Source organism: Cynoglossus semilaevis, chromosome 13 (genome assembly GCF_000523025.1).
Source record: "Cynoglossus semilaevis isolate Cse_v1.0 chromosome 13, Cse_v1.0, whole genome shotgun sequence".
NCBI lineage: Eukaryota > Metazoa > Chordata > Actinopteri > Pleuronectiformes > Cynoglossidae > Cynoglossus > Cynoglossus semilaevis.
The window spans coordinates 7,145,133-7,163,652 of NC_024319.1; the positions used below are offsets into that span (position 1 = coordinate 7,145,133).

The 18,520-nt window shown below is 41.6% G+C and overlaps 1 protein-coding gene across 1 annotated transcript; it reads right to left on the reverse strand.

The window, feature by feature from the left end:
- Positions 1 to 5,164: 5,164 nt before the first annotated feature.
- sox4b (SRY-box transcription factor 4b) lies at positions 5,165 to 9,699 on the reverse strand. Its single transcript, XM_008323265.3, has one exon. It carries the CDS (start codon positions 9,061 to 9,063, stop codon positions 7,825 to 7,827), a length of 1,239 nt encoding a protein of 412 aa, XP_008321487.1. The 5' UTR covers positions 9,064 to 9,699; the 3' UTR covers positions 5,165 to 7,824.
- Between the last annotated feature and the right edge of the window lie 8,821 nt (positions 9,700 to 18,520).

An 18,520-nucleotide genomic window follows, 5' to 3' on the forward strand; every position in this document is an offset into this window, starting at 1 on the left:
GTTTTCTTTGTATGGACTGAGAACAAAGGAGCCTTACTGTAACAAAGAAGCTGCAGCGACTTATACCTGTTGCTCTATTTCCAATCAACTGCACCAAGTTCCTCAACACTTTCACGCAACGAATCAAATTCCCCCTTCCTTTAGTTCTGTTTTCATGAATTACTGCTCACTCCGGCAGCAACTTTAATTCTCAGTCCTCCTTTAGTTTCTGGGGAGTCTTTACACCTGATTGCATTGTTCTGAGCAGGCAACAACAATGGTCTGGTAAGTTAGGCGCAGAACGGACGGTCCACTCACTGTATAAGGAAAGAAAAGTATTTTCAAAGTATTTATAGACCGATACTTGTCACTTTGTCTCATTTTCCCGGCGTGCGTAAAGGATCCTTTTCTCCGCAAACTTCTGACAGGCAGCTACTTTGTCTGGTGCGCCGCAACATCCCCAAGAGACAAAAACACGGCAGCGATACAAACTCCATCTCACCTCATTTTCAGCTCACCCTCAATTAATTCTGTGTGTGTCGTTTGGCGCATTTTGGTGAGCGTTATGAAGATGCGTGTCTGAGCATCCCATCAAGTTCCGTCCTCAAAGCGCCCCGCATCAGACAAAGGAAAAGGAGACCGCTCCTCTCTCTCTCTCTCTCTCTGCCTCCCTCCCTCTCTCGCTCGCTCTCTCTCTCTCCTCGCTGCCCATGTTTTCCTTAGTCTCTCTATCTCTCTCTCTCTCCTGCTTTTGTGCTCAAGTTTGAGCGCTGACGCACCAACTACAGCAGCAACTTTTAACTGGAAATGAATTCAAAAATGGCTCCAAGTGCGCACGCTGCCGTGGCCCGGCGCTGGGAGACCACTCACCTGTGGGTGCTGCGCTCTGAGCGAGTCGTCGCGCGTCGCGGAAAAAAAAAGTTTGAGAGGGCACATCCAGCTTTGTGTTGTGGAGTCCCCCTTTGTCTACACGTGTGATAGATGGATGGGGCTCCTTTTGGCCGCGCCTAGATCATTTCGCTCTCCAAAGAGTCCCGCCCTCTCAAAGTCAAACAACTATATGTACACAACAATATAGATGGACCGAGGGTGTATGTCCGATCACAGATCTATCTATCTATCTATCTATCTATCTATCTATCTATCTATCTATCTATCTATCTATCTATCTATCTATCTATCACAACTTTAAAACAACTTTGTTTAAAAAATAAGCACATTAATTACATGCACTATATTTCAAAAACAAAAATATATTCCTAATCCTATTTTGCTATAAATTGTATGCTGTGCATGACTAAAACTTTCCTGCTTGCTGTATCTGTCAGTAGACTGCCATTGTGTCTGGGCAGCAGCAGCAGCAGCAGCACTTGAACAAAGGAGCAGACAATAGAAGAAGAGTTGCTCCAAAATGCACTGGATACAATTTCCAACTCGGTTGTTGTCTGTTGTTAACAAAAACTTGCCATGATCAAAAACAATAAACCAGAATTACAATGTTGGCCAAGATGTTCCTTGTTTAACTTTAATAACAGGTGTGTCCAATCGTAGCCCCTTGTTGTTGTCACATTTATAGTCAACTCAGAGTCTCCACTTTAGAACATGAGGTGTTTTTGTTTTTATTGGTGGTGGGGAAGATCAAGTCCCCCCAGACAGTGCCCCCCCACACACACACACACACACAAACACACACACATGTCTAGAACATGCAAACTTCTGACAGAAACGGCCAGTGTAGTCGAATGCAACCGAGTGACGCAGCAGTGCTGATAAACCTCCTGATACACTGTATAAAGCAGCCATTGTCTCCAGTCAGTTTTTACTGCTGCTTCAAAAAAGCCCCAGTTAAACCAGACATGTATACTGTTGTATGTTCTTCTTTTATGTTACATTGCTGGACTTTTTACTCCTTCTTTCCACGCATCTTTCATTCAGTGCAGACACCAGGGAGCAATTTAAGGTGAGATGTACACTGTAGTGCCTATAGGGACACATTGGCATGTAGTATATATTGGACTGTTGGCTTTTGGACTCCACGGCTACTGACTGGACTGAGTGAAACTAATTGCTAGACAGGCTTGAAAAGCTATTCACCATGGGTCTGTAAGAACTGGACACAGTAATCATAGTTGTCTATCTATCTATCTATCTATCTATCTATCTATCTATCTATCTATCTATCTATCTAGCTATCCATCCATCTATCTTGTTTACACACTCCATTATAATTATGTTTTTTTAAACACCCCAGCACTATGAAAATCCAGTTTTAATCAAAGTAGTAGAAATTACCACATTACCACAAAAATGAAAAGTGATCCTGATGTGTTAAAGAAGTGACAGGATATTCACAGCTGCAGTCGGGCTTTTCTCACTGCACTCCAGAGGAGCTTTTCTCCCCCACCACCTGTGGTTTGACTGGGCCACTGACTCCAGTGGTTAGTTTGTTCTGCTCTGCTCACCCCTGGCCACTGCCTGCATGTTTCCGGCGGAGAACTCAGCAGAGTCTCACACAGCCGGGTCACAGGCAGTGGGAGTCAGGAATCTAAATGCAGTACTCAAAAGGCAGACATCAGTTTCAGGAATTTTATTTACACTATTTAAACTTAAATACCTCCAGCAACGGAATCCACAGGAACCAAGAAACACAGGGCAGATAGGAACAGGACAGGTGGAAATGGAGAAGACTGTGACAAGCAGTCTTTTTTTTTGGGAGGGGGGGGGCGGAGGGGGATCACATTAGTGTACGGTTGGCAGTAAGAAAATAAAACCCTGTAAATACCTATACATATAAATAATTTTGATTAATATAAATACTGTATAATGCAACAGTATTTTTGTCAATTTTAAATTACCAACAACAGTCAATTAATAAATGAACAACAACAACAACAATAAAAGGGGGGTTTAAGGGCTGCAAGTGGCCCATGGGCCAGGAGTTTGAATCCCATGCCTTAGTGTAACTTAACACTAAGGCACATAAGACACTGAAAAGGGCTGCAGAGAAATAGAGAAATTCCCAAAAATATCATGTTGTTGTGTATTACAGTATATTGTCTCAGGTTTGTTACTGTGATGTAATGAAACAGGATAATACACCTCTATGTCTAAACAGGCGTTACACTAGTGCCAGCTGAGTGTGTTCACATTACACACAGCCAATTAAGCTGTGAAAAAATCTGTATATATATGCATAATATATGTGATGCTGCGAGGGTTGGTTATCATAAACAGGCCTCATAAAGCTGGTTATGGACCCATGCACTGCTGCACATTCAAAGTGTACCAGCATATCTAATTCCCTTTACACCTGCAAACAGAGTGACAGAAAACTGTTTATACTGTACATACACACTATGAATTTGTTGTTGGTTTTGTGCCTCACTTGCTTTTCTGCTGCTGCTAAACTGGAGCCCACAACGCTCTACACAATATGGTGAGTGAAGCGTAACTGAGTCAGATATTTTAACAGAAAATACCAAATTCTTTACTATTTACCCACTCAATATTTACAGAAAATGAAATCATCTGTCAATGACCTCATGTGTCGTATTGAGTCAAGTGCAAAAAGGCATAGCTGTGGTTATATTAAATATAGAAATTAAGCATATAGAGAGTGTAAAAATAGAATACATTCTAAATTGAAATGGAAATAAACTAGAAGTAAACGAAAAACTCAAATGGATTTAAAAACAAAATTGATACATGAGGTAAACACTGAGTGTGTGATCTTGCTGTGCACTTATCAGTGTCAGGCTGTTCAATATTATGGATAGAATTTCAAGCACACACGTGCACAATGAGGGGAGTAGGGAGACAGAGTGATGTGACATGCACACTTACAGACAGACAGACATGCTTGTCAGCGATGCTGGAGGGTCTCTTGGCTGACTGCTGAAGCAGCCCTTCCCCCACAATAAGGCAGCGTCTGGGAGAGGGGGAAGGGAAATCATGACTGGCTGAACACCAGCCAGACAGACATCACACAGCCCAAGAGTCTGGATGGAATAGAACAGTCTGGATAAGATGGTCTTAATAGAATAGAATAGAATAGAATAGAATAGAATAGAATAGAATAGAATAGGTTGATAGTTTGTGTTCCAGCTCTGACCAAGTTTGCATGTGCTTTCAGTGTGTGGGTGACAGATGAAATTAGCTCCAGCTCCACCCTACAACCCCTATCAGTGAAAACAAAAGTGAAATATAGTGTAGTAGGAATAAATATTAAATACAAAAGGTAACTGCTTGCTAATATTTCTAAGGATGAATGAACTATGTGGTTGTGCTTGAGCGTTGCTGGTATACATGTGTTTTCTCTTTACTGCTCTGTTGCTTTTCATTGTGCATGATGTCTTTGACTGTTTACTTAATAGACCACAAACAAACACTTCACGCCTGCTTTAACACACAAACAAAGTGATTTCAATGAAAAAAAAAAGAAGAAAAACAAAAAAAAAACAGCTTAACACTGAGAAATAATTAGATAACCCCGGCTCTTTGGACTGAGGTATTTCTGAGCCAGGTCATGTCGATTCACTGGATCTCCTATTAAAACTAGTTCATTCTGAATGCATGAGACATAAGCTGTATAAAGGCTTAACATAAATTGTGCGACACACGTTATAGAGGCTGGAATAATCCAATTTATTCACTTTCAGTTGTATCAGTTCTATATGGAGTCAATGCGTTTATTTTATGGCTCAACCCTGGTCATGTAGGCTGCATCGATGCATAATGAAATCAATACTACAGTAGTGAAACAGACAAACCTGCAGTGATATTCCTACAAACTAATTCATGTGTGTTGTACATTAAAGAAGGAAGTCTATGCTTTTTGAGATATGTTTTCCAAATGTTTTGTCAGTCAATTACAGTGGTTTTTATTTTTATTTTTAATTATTTTTATTGCATAATGTGTTAACCAGGGACACCGGTAACTGCAACGGTTATTTCATCTTAATGTCTTTGACCACTCATATATGATGTTTTATTATCAGCTGCTACATTTATACTCACTTGCATAACGTGGTGCCTTTATTACTATTCATAAGCTGATACAGTGGTGTGCTGAGTCAGTTCGGTTTGGATATATGTGATGTGTTTATTACTGCTACACGTGTATGTAATTGTGGACATAAATGTTGTCCTATGAGGTACTGCTGACAGAGATAGTAACAACACAGTGTTTCAGTTCCAGCTGATATTTATTATCCTTCCTTGAAAAAGTTCTGTACACAAGTGTATATCAACAATCTGACAGGCAGTGAATGGACACAATTTAGCTGGCATGAATCAACCCCCCCTCCTCATTTGAAAAGAAAAAAGGCTGGGGCCCTTTGTTTATGGCATGATTAGAGACAATAAATGATAATTCTACACAGCATATTGCACAGGATGGATGAAAATTAAAGTTAATATATTTAAAAATGCTTTTATATATATTTATAATAAAAAAAACATGTCCTGAACTGACCACCTTGAATGTAAGTAAGGATGTGTTAAGGATAGCAGTTCTAGACAGTGCCTGTCCTCGAGCAACAACATACATAAACACACTTTGCTTTATGATACAGTCAAATATACAAAGATCGAGTTCACGTTCCATACTTTTTCCTAGATTTTTCTTTTTTTTTCTGAAAAACACAACAGCTATTAACCTGAATCTGAAATACAAATGCTATTCACCATGCCATAAAGATACTAAAACAATTATTAGCTAATGTTAGCTGACAAGTAGAAAAGATTATATATTCAAATACAATGAGAAACGCAGTACAAGTAGGTGTTGCGGAACTCAAGTCAGAAATTTGAATATGCCTGATGTTGTCATCCATGTTTGCTTGCTTTGTATTTATAACCTTTTCGATCTGGTGGTGGATTTGCAAAATTCTGACATCAGTTAATGAAAACATCAAGAAACAAGTCAAATTTAAAGCTACAATCTCCTCTTCTGTTGTCATAGGCAAGATATCTGACAGGGAACTGAAACAAAAATCAAGTGGCTGCTCGAGATAGTAACCTGTTAAACCCATAGGGTCCACAGGAAAAGCCTGTAGTAAGAATGTGTTCCTGTGTCTTTAAGGATCCTGCAGACCAGCACTGTAAACGTAGAAGGTAGGCTGAGACAAAGACTGGTGCTGCCTTCAAGTGCTATGGGAAATGAATACATCATTCTTATAGTTCGTTTTATGCCCATCCATATTGCATGGGAGGTTCAAATAAATGGACATCATAGATGTCTAGTCAGCTTTTGCTGGTAAAGTCAATCAAACTCTGTCCAATTAGCGAACTGAAACACCAATTGCATACCTGGTCCACACGATTCCCATCTCATCAGTCACTTAAGTGAAATGAAAGATGGTGCCTTTACTTTTTTTTTCTTTTTTACATAAAAAGGCAACAATGTGATATAAGGGTTGTTTTTGCTGGCTGTCGTCACAAAAAAAGTATTAAAAATGGCAATAAAACTCATATGTACGAGCTTGCCTTGAGAACTTGAAGGCAGCATGAAAACCAGCCTGCCGGGGTATTAAAAATGAGGAAATCCAATACAGCTGTGTTAGTGGGCTACACACACACTCACCGATTGTTGATTCCCCCATTTTCTATATAGATTTGTACAAAAATACACTGAGAAAATAATCAAACTGTTTCCTCTCTTTTTAAGTGTCCAAAAGGTGTGTACATTTAAATATAAAAAGAAATCAAAAGTTGTGTGTTTTTAAAACTCTAGCCCTTCGCCTGAGAAGGAAGTGTGACAGACACAGATATACAAACAACTGTGCAAGAAACAAAAACAAGATTAGATCATGTATACAAGAAATTAAAAAAGATCAAGTCAAAAACGCTTGGCCAAGTATATAAATACAACTTCCCATATAAAATGGCATCTGAATAAATGTACAAAACAAAGCTCAGAAGATGAAAAAGAAAAATCGGTGAGGATTTTTTTCTATAACTATCATCTGAAATTAATATTAAACAATTTTGGTCCTGAATCATTGAGAACTCGTGCATAAAGTTCAGCACAGATTTGAAGATACGTTTGAGTCCTGACGTTTGCTAAATTACAACAGCTGGTGATTATTTCAATGTCCTTTGTTTGTTTTTTTTGTTTTTTTCCCAAAAAAGAAAAACCGAAGCGAGCGCCACCTACCCACTTAAATAACCCTAATACTATTTTAACTGCTCGACAGTCTGACAGAAAATCTCGGCACAAGATAGAAACGAAGTAGACTATCATGCTTTACACTTTTTTTGCTCTTGGGAAAAAGGCGACTTAACAAAAAACACCAACCCACCTTGTTTTTTTTTGTTTGTTTGTTTTTTTTTAGTTTCTTTTCCCCATTATAAAAACCCTTTCATTGACACATCACAACAGAAGAAGTCGCACGACAGTCCTGTTTCTGTACCTTTAAGTGGTGAAGTTCACTTGGCGATTGTAAAAAAAACCAAACTTTTTTGAAATGTCCCTTTAGAAAAACAACAACAACATTGATTATTAAGTGAACGGCGGACCGCATGACGTGCAAATCAATCACAGTTTAAAAAGTTCAGTTGAAAAACAGTCCGGGACGAAGCGTCTCACAAACAGGAAAAGCCCATGTGCGTGTCTTCTTGTTTTGCTCTCGAGCCACTTGCACGCTGGTAACAAGTCCCACAGTTCACGCGAAGCATGTTTTAAACCGGGCTTTCCCCGCACTCGTGGCGCTCTGAGAAGGGACTTAGTGGGTCTTTACTAGTCTGGTGTCGTTACACTTAACTATTGCCCCACTGCACCTGGCACCCCTGTTTCTGTTGTGGTCATATTTTTTTGCTTGCAGAAAACAATGCACCTATCTATACTCAGTACGTGAAAACTAGGTTGGAGATTGTGGACTCCAGCCAGTCTCCGGAGATCATCTCGCTGACTTCGGGTGTGCAGTAGTCTGGGAACTCGAAGTGCGAGCCTCCGGAGCCGGATTCAAAGTTCATATCCAAGTCCCTGTCCAGCACTGAGGAGCCAAAGCTCCCGAGCGACATGCTGTCGAAGCTGGGGCTGGGGTTGATGTCGAGCAAGTCGTCCTCAAACTCCTCGTCCTCAGAGGAAGAGGAGTGGGACGAGGCTGAGGAGGAGTGAGACCCGGAGGGAGTCGGGGAGGAAGCCCGCCGACTGCTGTATGTGTGCACGCTGTGGCTGCTGCTGCTGTGGCTGGTGCTGCTGCCGGGGGAGTCAGATCCCTCCTCCCGGCCGCTGGCCGCGTCCTCATACAGGCTGAGCGGGTCGCTGGAGTCCGCCGAGCTGCTTAGAGTGGGGCTGGCCGGCACCACTAGAGAGGAAGAAGGGCTGACGCTCAGAGTGGCCGCGCCGCTGCCGAACACATAGACCCGCTTGGGCTTCTTACCATCCGGTATCTGCTTAGCTGCCGAGGAGAGAGATTTCGACTTGTAGAGAGAGTTGTGATGGTTCTCTGACGGCTGCTCAGAGGCAAACGGTGATGCTTTGGTGCTGCTACTGCTGCTGCTCCCGAAAAGTGATTTGTGGGGTTTGCTGCTGCTGGGTGATTTGGATCCGTTCTTTCTTGAAGATGAAGATGTTTTAGTGCTGGTGTTGTTTGAGCTACTGCTGAGTTTCTCCCCTTTCTCCCCGCTGCTTCCCGGCTTGGTGGCGCTTGATTTAACCTTCTTCCTCGGCCGGTACTTGTAGTCGGGGTAGTCCGCCATGTGCTTGAGCCTGAGCCGCTCAGCCTCTTTAATGAAGGGGATCTTGTCGCTGTCTCTCAGCAGCTTCCACCGCTTCCCCAGCCGCTTGGAGATCTCCGCGTTGTGCATGTCCGGAGACTGCTCCATAATCTTTCTCCTCTCTATCTGGGACCACACCATAAACGCGTTCATGGGTCTCTTGATGTGACCACTGGGAGTTTTACACCACGCCGGGTTCTCTCCAAGCTTGTCCCCGCCGGTGGATGAGGCTGTGGAGCCCGGAGAGAGCGGCGAAGCGGCGGCGTCGAGATCCATGCACGCCCCGGAGTCGGAGCTTGAATCCCCGGCGAAAAAAGACAGCGCCTCAGCGGTGCTCTCAGTGTGGCTCATTTTCTGCACCATCGCTGCTTAGTTACACAGAGGGAGAGCGGTGAAGTCGTTCCTTCCCACCCTCTCTCCCCTCTCGGTCGTCCGGTTCACTTTAAAGCAAACTCAGCTATTTTTGTCCCTCTCTTCACAGTCTGAGCTGAGTACTGGGGGAAACGCAGAAATAGTTCACTCCTGAGATGTACTGTAAACTCACACGTTTCAGTCCAGAGTAGCCTTGAAAAGGCTGTGTAAAAAAAAAAAGTTTAATTTCCAGGTAGTATAGTTGCTAGAGCCAGCACGGACAGTACGGCCCAGTCTCCAGTGTGTTATCAGTCTCTTCCTTCAGTGTTATAGAATCAGTTCAGTCTTGTGGCGACTGAACACAGTCTGTGTGGCTGCAGAGCGCAGACTGGAGTGGCTCACTGTGCGCTCAGGCACTTACTGATGTCTCCCAAGTGCTGTTTGTGAAGTAAGTGCTTTTCTCTGCATCAACTCTGTCCCCGCTGCTAGAAACCAAAGCCATGCATGCTGGGGATGGAGGAAGGTAAAAAAAACTCTCTCTCACACACAAGAAAGCTAGAGCGCGTTACACTGTCCGCCTTCCATCTGCAAACCTGCAGTCGAGTTGCAAGCAGCCCTCCAGACCCGGCCCCCTTGCTTGAATTTATCCCTTCTCAGATACAACGGCGATAAAAATCCACCAATCGCACGCTGTCGCTACGCTGCCTCAGTGCCAAACTCACGCCCCCTGCAGCCCGATTGGCCCGAAATGGAATCTAATAATAATCAGCGCGTGCAATGAGGAGCCTCGTGTCTGACCTCATTCCAGAATACAACAAGAAACTTCAATTTTTTTTAAAGAGACACTGGCTTATGTTATGGAACCCCCCCACTCTCCCCTCTCTCCTTCCATCTCCCACCCGCCTACCTCCCCTCTCTGCTCTGGTACCACCAGCCCATGTGTACACCATTAACATGGAACCATATAGGAACCCGGTGTATACTCTAATTTTACCCTATGGAAACTTTAACCCAGTCTTTGTAACCCTGTGTTGCCTCTTAAAAAATATAGAATAAAAAATCACTGTGACATAAACGAACCACTGAGGGGTCAACAGATAAAGAGGAATAATTAAAACCGACACATTCATGTGCAACAGATGCGCCTATACAATCGAATCATCATCTTTTTTTTTGTAATGATAATATATAATAAACACATTTTTTGGCCAGTCTTTAAACGTGCTGCTGCTGTGTGATCGGGGTCGTTATGAACCGCAGACACGTTGTAAACTGAAGCATTCAACAGTTTCTCAGCAGCGCGTTACAAACAGAGGAGAAAAGTCTATCGGACACAGCGCGGTCGTTGGGTTCGTGGTGTGAGAAAAAAGCCCCGAGACAAGGCGCACAAGCTGTACTTCTACTCTCTCTCCCTCTCTCTCTCTCCCCCTCTCTCTCTTCCTCTGTCTGATGCGGGATTGGGCGGTCTTTTGTCACATAACACCCATCCAGCAAGCGCACTCATCTACCCAAACAGCACTCCACAGCCGGAGGACGGCAAGAGTGGGGAAGGCAGGCGAACGCACCTGTGTGAACGCACGCATTCGCCAACCTCAAAGAAGACATGTAGTGCAATTTACTTAAAAACTGCTGGAAAAAAAACTTAAAAATTAGTTAAAAGAAAGACACGAAAACCCACTACCGACTTATCTAATAATCAGTTTCCCTGAAAAAATAAATAACAGATTCACAAATTCTCCAAATACTAACTCTTTACGCGCCTTAATATATTAGGGGTAAATTTCAGAGTGCGGATGTAATGGGAAGTAAACAGCCATAGTAGGTGAAGACTATAACGAGTGGTGGAATCGTCACTAGATGGCGTCGCTGAGCCGAAGAGAGAGAAATGAGCTGAGCTGCTTTGCTCAGAATTTAGGAAGGGTAGCAGAGATCAGACCGAGCATCCAGAATAGTTAACAGGGGTGAATTACATAATGTCTGTGTGTGTGGTGTGTGTGTGTGTGTTCCTGAGCTAAGGTGGAACCTGCATTAAAAAAGAAAAAAGAATTCAAAGTTACTTTGGAGCAAAAAAAAATATGAGCTCAGTGTGAAATCACTCATCTCTGTAATGAGTTCAGCTGCCAACAGAACACGTTTCTGCACACGAACATGCCACTGAAATATGAATTGAATTGGAAATGAAAGTGCGTGTGTCTGAATGGATGAATGAATGAAGGAGAGAGAGAGAGAGGGAGAGAGGGGTGGTCAGATGCTCTGTAGCTAAATGAAAGAAGAAGCAGAGGTGACTTGGATCACCACTGGGAAATTAGTATGAAAGTACAGTCACCAACATTACTGGATGCAATTCACTGGGTACAATTATATTCAATATGGCCTCATATCTGCAGTGCATCCAAGTAAAGCAAGGGGTAATTGGGCTCCAATTTGTGTGTTCATGGAGCAGAACCGCGATGGAAATAAGAATGTTAACTCATAAACTCACACAGCTCCTCGCTGCCACTTCATCAGAGACCGCGGGAACACTGCATATATCAAACACTAATGTTGAAAAATGACACGGTGAATGTGATGACCACGGACCTTTAATTTGAAAATTCCTGCAGCATCACTATGGAGACAGTCTGATGTAGGCCACATCCTGTAGGAGTCAAGAGTGACAGGTGGTAGACATTCAAAAGATAGACTTCTGCACGGCAGGTGCATTCTATTCTATTCTATTCTATGCTATTCTATTCTATTCTATTCTATGCTATTCTATTCTATTCTATGCTATTCTATTCTATTCTATTCTATTCTATGCTATTCTATTCTATTCTATGCTATTCTATTCTATTCTATTCTATTCTATTCTATTGTTTTCTATTCTACTCTATTCTATAGTGTAAAGATAAACGAGACCCTTTCACCTAATTGTGGCTTCAAACTTAAACATCTTTTTCTTGGCTGACCACACTTTTCTGTCCGTTTCTTTCTCTCTGACTCCCCCTGCTCCCTCCCTCCCTCATGCACACATTAGTATGCCACACACACACACACAGACAGAGAGACAAAAACAACACTCACACACACGACCTGAAAGGATAAGTAGTGCATTCAAACTTTCCTCTCGCTTTCTCTGTCTGCCTCTTTCACTGCCATTGTTCCAGTGAGGTGCAGCTGCCACGCGAGTTGGAGTGGGTCGCGTGCCAACCCTAATCTCAACAGGTGTTCTTTTGGGTGCACTCTCCCCCTCCCCCCCTCCCCTTTGCCCCCGCCGTTGCTTTGTTTGTCTCTCTCTCTCTCTTACTTACTCTTGTTCTTTCCCTGGCTTTACCATTTCTCCTCCCCGTGTACTCAAGTTTACAAAGAATCCTTGCTGCCCGCCTGCTCTCATATTTGTACTTTATTCCTCGATGTTCCTGCTCTCAGCCTCCTCAGTTCTCTCTCCCTCTCTCTGTCTCTCTCTATCTCTCAGTTTGCTTTATTGGCATGAATGTTAGATGAACAGTGTTGCCAAAGAATCCCCCATCTCTGTTTCCTTTCTCTCCCCATCTCCCTCTCAAGATAAATCTGATCTGAGGTCATCTGTTATTCAGAGCACTGACACCATATGGTCAGCCACCCACACAGAGCACATCCAGTCAGTTTCATAAAAACTTTAAATCTTCCCATATTAAATATTTATGGCGCTGTATATTGACCAGCTGTCACAAGCCCTGCTTAGAGTTTTGCCTGATAAAACTTTGACATAAAGTGGTTGATCATTACAAGCAGCAAAGATGTGGAAAAGTCAACACTTTGGGCGAAACAAAATCATAAAGTCATAAAATCTCTGTCTGTCCAGACTGAGGCCAAAGATAAGACACATCAGGAACAGAGATCTAACAGCTGGCTGTTGTTTATGACAGTAAAATCAGTAATATATGTCATTGTTAATGGAAATGTTTTTTAATACAAAAATACACTTTTTGATATATTGTGTTTTTCAGTTTAAAAATCTTTAAATCTAACAGTGTGATAGTTCATTTGGCTCATTGTTAGGTACTTTGATAAAACCGCAACATAAAATCTATCATTTTGTTACTAAATTAGTCCTTGTTGTTGATTAGTTATTACATTTGGTAGTAAGTTTCCTCGGTAATCAGTTCTCTCTTGTTAATCACTTTTGTTGTTGCCACATTAGTACAAACCAGAGAATCTCAAGTTTGTCAGTCTTTACTTTTCCTTTTCCTGATGCTATAGTGTAGTGCAGGGGTCACCAACCTGGTGCCCGGGGGCCTGGTAACCCCCATGGACTACCTAAGGTGCCCGCAGGCTATGTTCTTAAAATAAAAGTCGTCAACAAGAGGGTCAAAAAACGTACTGTTACTGTGCTTTTTGAATCAGTTACACCTGCAATGATGACGTGACACATTTAAACTAATCCAATAGGTTTTTGTGGTGGGTTGGTGGTATTTCGGTGCATGGTCTGTGTTACTGGAAGGACAAAGTAAACAAAAACAAAAAAGAACACACTGGGGAAATAGTTTATGTCGACTGTGGATTTACAAACCATATCCATAGAGAATCTGAGGTGAAGTTCTTTGATTTATTGTATTTTTGATCGTTTGTCGTCAGAGTCTGTGATTGTCAGTCTTAACCAACTCTATACAACAGACAGGTGGCCAGTTACTGTAAATATGAAATGTATTTATTCAGACCTATTTCTAAAGCTGTGTTTGGACAGAACTTTTTAAGGTGTATACCCACACCCACACCCGCACACACACACATACACACACACACACAATCTCAGCAGACAACGTCTTCAAAGTCTTATCTTATCCAGAAAGAGCAGCTGCAAAGTATGACCCTAGTTTAGTCTTGTTAATGATTGCTGTTGTGTTTTGGTGTGTGTGTGCGCGTGTACATACATGTCAGTGTCTGTGTGTTTGTGTGTGTGCTTATTTTAGCCCACAAGTCCTCCTCTTTCACAACTGACAGCAGCTCATTATTAGTGGTCCAGCTTTGATTTGTGAAGTTCAGCGAGGTGAATTTGAACATCTGTCGCATTTCAAGGTTGTTTCTGTGGTGAGAGCAAACACAGGCACAGCTAAACTATCATTGTAGTGATAAAGTGAACACACACGCACACACAGTCACAAACACACACACACACGCATGCAGACACACTCGCGTCCAATGTCTCAAAAGTATCTCTCGGTCCTGATGTCATCTGAGTTATTTAACAAATTGGTGATCATAATAATGACCACACAAACTAGATCCTGTCCTGACAGAGTCTGTGTACAAACAAATATTTTCTTTCTTTCTTTCTTTCTTTCCAAATTCTGTTGCATAGCAACACAGTTAACCTCATACACATGCATAACTTGACAGATCTCTGGCTCCTGTAGAAAGTAAATGGGAACAAAATGGCGATGAATGCATTACGACCATTATGTCAGCAGCTGCTAATGCTACACATGTGTAGTGATATCAAAAACATTCAAACATCTACTCTCCAAGAACTATGAATATCTCTTTTTTTGCTTTTTTGTCCTTGTTTTATTGATTTGTTTTTTCTTATATAATGATTTTTGCATGTTCTACAAATTTACCCCCCATTTGTTGTCCAAGATCTTTGAGGAAGGACACTGGGCAGCTTGCTTGGAGCTCCTGACCTTCCTAGTGGCAAAGTGCCATTTGTTTTGTGCTGTGTCCACAGACACAAAATATGACCACAAATGTAGTCACCACAGAGATCTGCCAGTCATGGTGTGATTAAGCAGAAAACGCCTTGTTATTAATTTATGTATTTGTCAGCACAATACACCAGGGGCTGTTTGTAAAGATGTTTTCAGCCCGTGTCTGTGTGCAGTTTTCTTTTTTGCATGCTCATTGTGTGTGTTTGTGTGTGTTCGTTCAACTGTCAGTGTCAGAGGTGGCCAGCTGTCACTGCGCTCTGACAGAAAAGGTATCACGGAGACATGGTGTCACCTTGCCACTTCCCACCTTTACTCCTGGGAGTGTGTGTATGTGTGTGTGCGTGCATCTGTGGGCGTGTGCGTCTCTCTCTGGAGTGGCTCCTAACCCTGACTGTGTGGATGACACACATGGAAGGGTCCCAGGAGGGAACCTCAGGTGATGTGAGGCGGAGGTAGCATGTGTATGTGGTTCACATCTCCTGAGACTCACTCCCTCCTTCAGGGCCTAAATGAACACACACTCGTGCACGCGCCCCAACACAAACACACAACACTCTTCAGCTTTACAGACAGCCTGATAGTGTTTTAGGTCTACGTTAGAACAGGAGAGAGAGAAATAAATGACGAAAGGATTTCATTTTAAAATCATGATTTTTTTTTACCCAGTTTATTTTATTATATCCAATTCCTTTCAAAGTGTCATTTACCTGCAGTCAGCTCAGCTACAGACCAGTCACAATGAGTAAATCAATCTCACTGTTAAGCTGAAAAAAATTGACTTATTAACAGTAATTATTAAAATCATGGTTAAAAAAGTAATAGTAGTTTGGATTCTGATGTCATTTTGTTCTGCTTTCACTACCTGTGTTTATCTTACACTGTGTATCTATACTGTATAATTTAGCATAAAAGGAAACTTAACTCAGAAACTGCAGTTGTGTTCTTCATTTCTGCTTCTTCTTTTTGCCATTATCCAAAACTTAGAGTCGTGAAATTGTAACGCTTTAACTCACAACTGTCAGTTGGGGATTTTTTCGTTCATTTTAGATTTTTGCCTTCAGATTTCTGTAAAAGAGAATTATTTTTTTCCCTTTTTTATGGTCCTGATACTGGAAACATATTGGAGGTAATCTATCTTCCATTCAGAAATGTGACAAAGTGCTTTCTCACCAATTACCGACTGTCATCTTCCTCTTCACACCTGGCAGACTGAGGATGTGGCTGATGACATACTGTGTATGTGTGACAGTGAGAGAGAAGGAGCAGAAAAGAGAGACAGAAAAGACACGTGAAGGCTGGAACCCAGATTTGAGTCAGAGGGAACAAACTGTAGAGATGGTTATCGCTCGTGATTCAGCCATTAACAAGGCAGGATAAACTGAAGACACACCTTAGCGCTGATTATGCTAATGTCTTTTCTTGGTTTAGCGATACAGCGGCCCAATAAGGAGCTAACACCTCACTTTTTTAGTGACTCAGTTTAAGTGACACTTTGTTACCCAAGAAGCAGCATCAGCTCTATAATGGGAATTAGAGTAAAAGCTTCACTCACATTATTCGTAAACTCCTGGAAAACATGATGCCAGACGACCCCCAAAAAAACTCTTGCGACACACCTGAGGGTCGCGACCCAATCTTTGGGAAACAATGACCTACTGTATATAACCTAAAGAACCTAAAGAATCTGTGCCAGTATTCAGCATTGGTGAGTACATTTAGTGATGACTTTTGTCAAAGTGTCAGAGGTGGTTTTTAATGCCATGACACCAATTTGCACGTCTGTATAGACATAACTTGGTTTCAAGAATCGTATCTTAGCTTTGAATAACTGCACAACGGCAAAACACGATCCCACTGACAGGGTCGCTCCCACTCCAGTTGACTCCAAAGACAACAACCTGATGCCGTCTTCAGTTAATGCAGCCTGAAGGGGCAGAACAACAATCTTTCAGATTAGATCTATGCATGAAGAAAGATGAGAAAAGCAGATAATGACAAGAGTTCACAGAGAACCAGGATGTAAACAAGTTGAACCGGGTGTTTGTAGAACAGACAAGAGAAGATTTGTTAAATGAATGACTGCATGTTGTGTTACTACTTCTTTAAGCCTCTAGTAGTAAAGCAGAAAATACAGACTGAAAACATGAGAGAAGAAGAAGAAAAAAAAAGGTTGTGGCCTTTCAGGAGAGACCTGACATTTTGATGAAGGAAAATGACAAGATCTGCTCTGCTAGTAAGAATGGAACAGTGGATGTTAGAAGCCTTGAGAAAGACCTCACAGAGGTCATGGATGAGTGAGCCACCAAGACAAATGAAGTGTAAAACAGGTGACAAAATAAGGTGAAATAGAAAAAGTGAGTTAGATAGAGATCATCCAGGTCACCTAAAAGCAGCAGGCTTGGACAAAGGCACATTTATAGACCTATTGCACTGCTGTGTGTAAAAAGAGGGGAGATCTGAATCAGAACAAGAGCCAAAGGAAAATAATAAAAAAAAAAGATCTGTGGAGAGAAAAGGAGGCAGTGAAGTTAACCTGGAAGAGTAATGTTGAAAAGAGAAAAGAAGAAATACAGTATGAGGCAAGGTAAAGATTTAAAAAGAAAAGAAAAAAAACATCAGCAGAAACACCACCAGGTCGTGGAGCTTCTTCTAGTTTCCTTGTTGTGGGTATTTGATCAGTTTCTGACCACATGTTGACTGTCAGTGCTCCTTCAGTGAAGATAAAATAATTCAATATCTTCAAAACGACATTAAGATTAAAACAACATGATTAATTATTAAATAAAAAAGAGATAATTTAAGACAACAACTTTTAAAATTAATTTAATAAACACTTTCGAGGAATCGAAGTACTATTACTGTACATTTGACAAATGAAAAAACAAAAGCAGCATGTCGTCGATGTGGCAGTCAGTCTCCAGTCTGCAACAGGTGTGTCAGTGAAGTCTCTTTGAAATTAATCCATTAGTCGTGTTAATTAATGAAGATTAATCTCATTTAAATATTTAACACATGCTCAGGCTGACGCGGACTGTACGTCCAATAATTAAACCGTACATTCACTTGTCATTGCACCAATACACAGACAATACGCACGTTGTTATTTACACACACTGTGGGAGCTTCAAATCAGCCTGACTGAGCCCAGGGCAGTAAATATGTCTACAGCTGACAGGCTGACTGACACAACGAGGCACTGTAGACTGATTAGGACTGTTGAAGACAACAACTTCACCAACAGCGTTTTACTTTAGCACATTTGTTTTGACAGTTTTTGATATTTATATCATTTAATTTAGTCATAAATAAAGAGTAATGTAAAACACGTCCATATACTTCCTGTAAGTTGTCTCTCTGTTCTCGCTATATACACAGAAAAAAATATTTGTTTGTTTGTTAGTTAGTTCAGAATAATAATTTATTACTGTGAATAATCAACAGCTTCCCTGCAATTAATCTGATTAAAATGTAAATGAATAGACAGCTCTGGTGTTTTACATTAATTTCCCTGTGAATTCATTCAAGTGCAAGTCAAACCCAAATATAATAATCTGAGGTGAGATTCCCTGAAGTCATGTGACAAGTTTGAATTAATAAATTCAGCACATGTCCATCCGGTGTATGTGTCGGTGACACTGAATCTCATTAGTTGGTTTGTTACTCTTTCAAATTTGTCATGATTGTATTCGTCGCTTGTGGTCTGTTTCCGCTACCGTGTTGGCCATAGTTGTGGTTGGATTATCAGCCTTCTGATTGGAGGATAGCGGTTTGAATCTCGTGACTGATAGGTTGTGGTTGGTTGA

Bases quoted from the DNA above. Each gene is read 5' to 3' on its own strand.
- sox4b (XM_008323265.3), bottom strand. From the start codon at position 9,063: ATGGTGCAGAAAATGAGCCACACTGAGAGCACCGCTGAGGCGCTGTCT.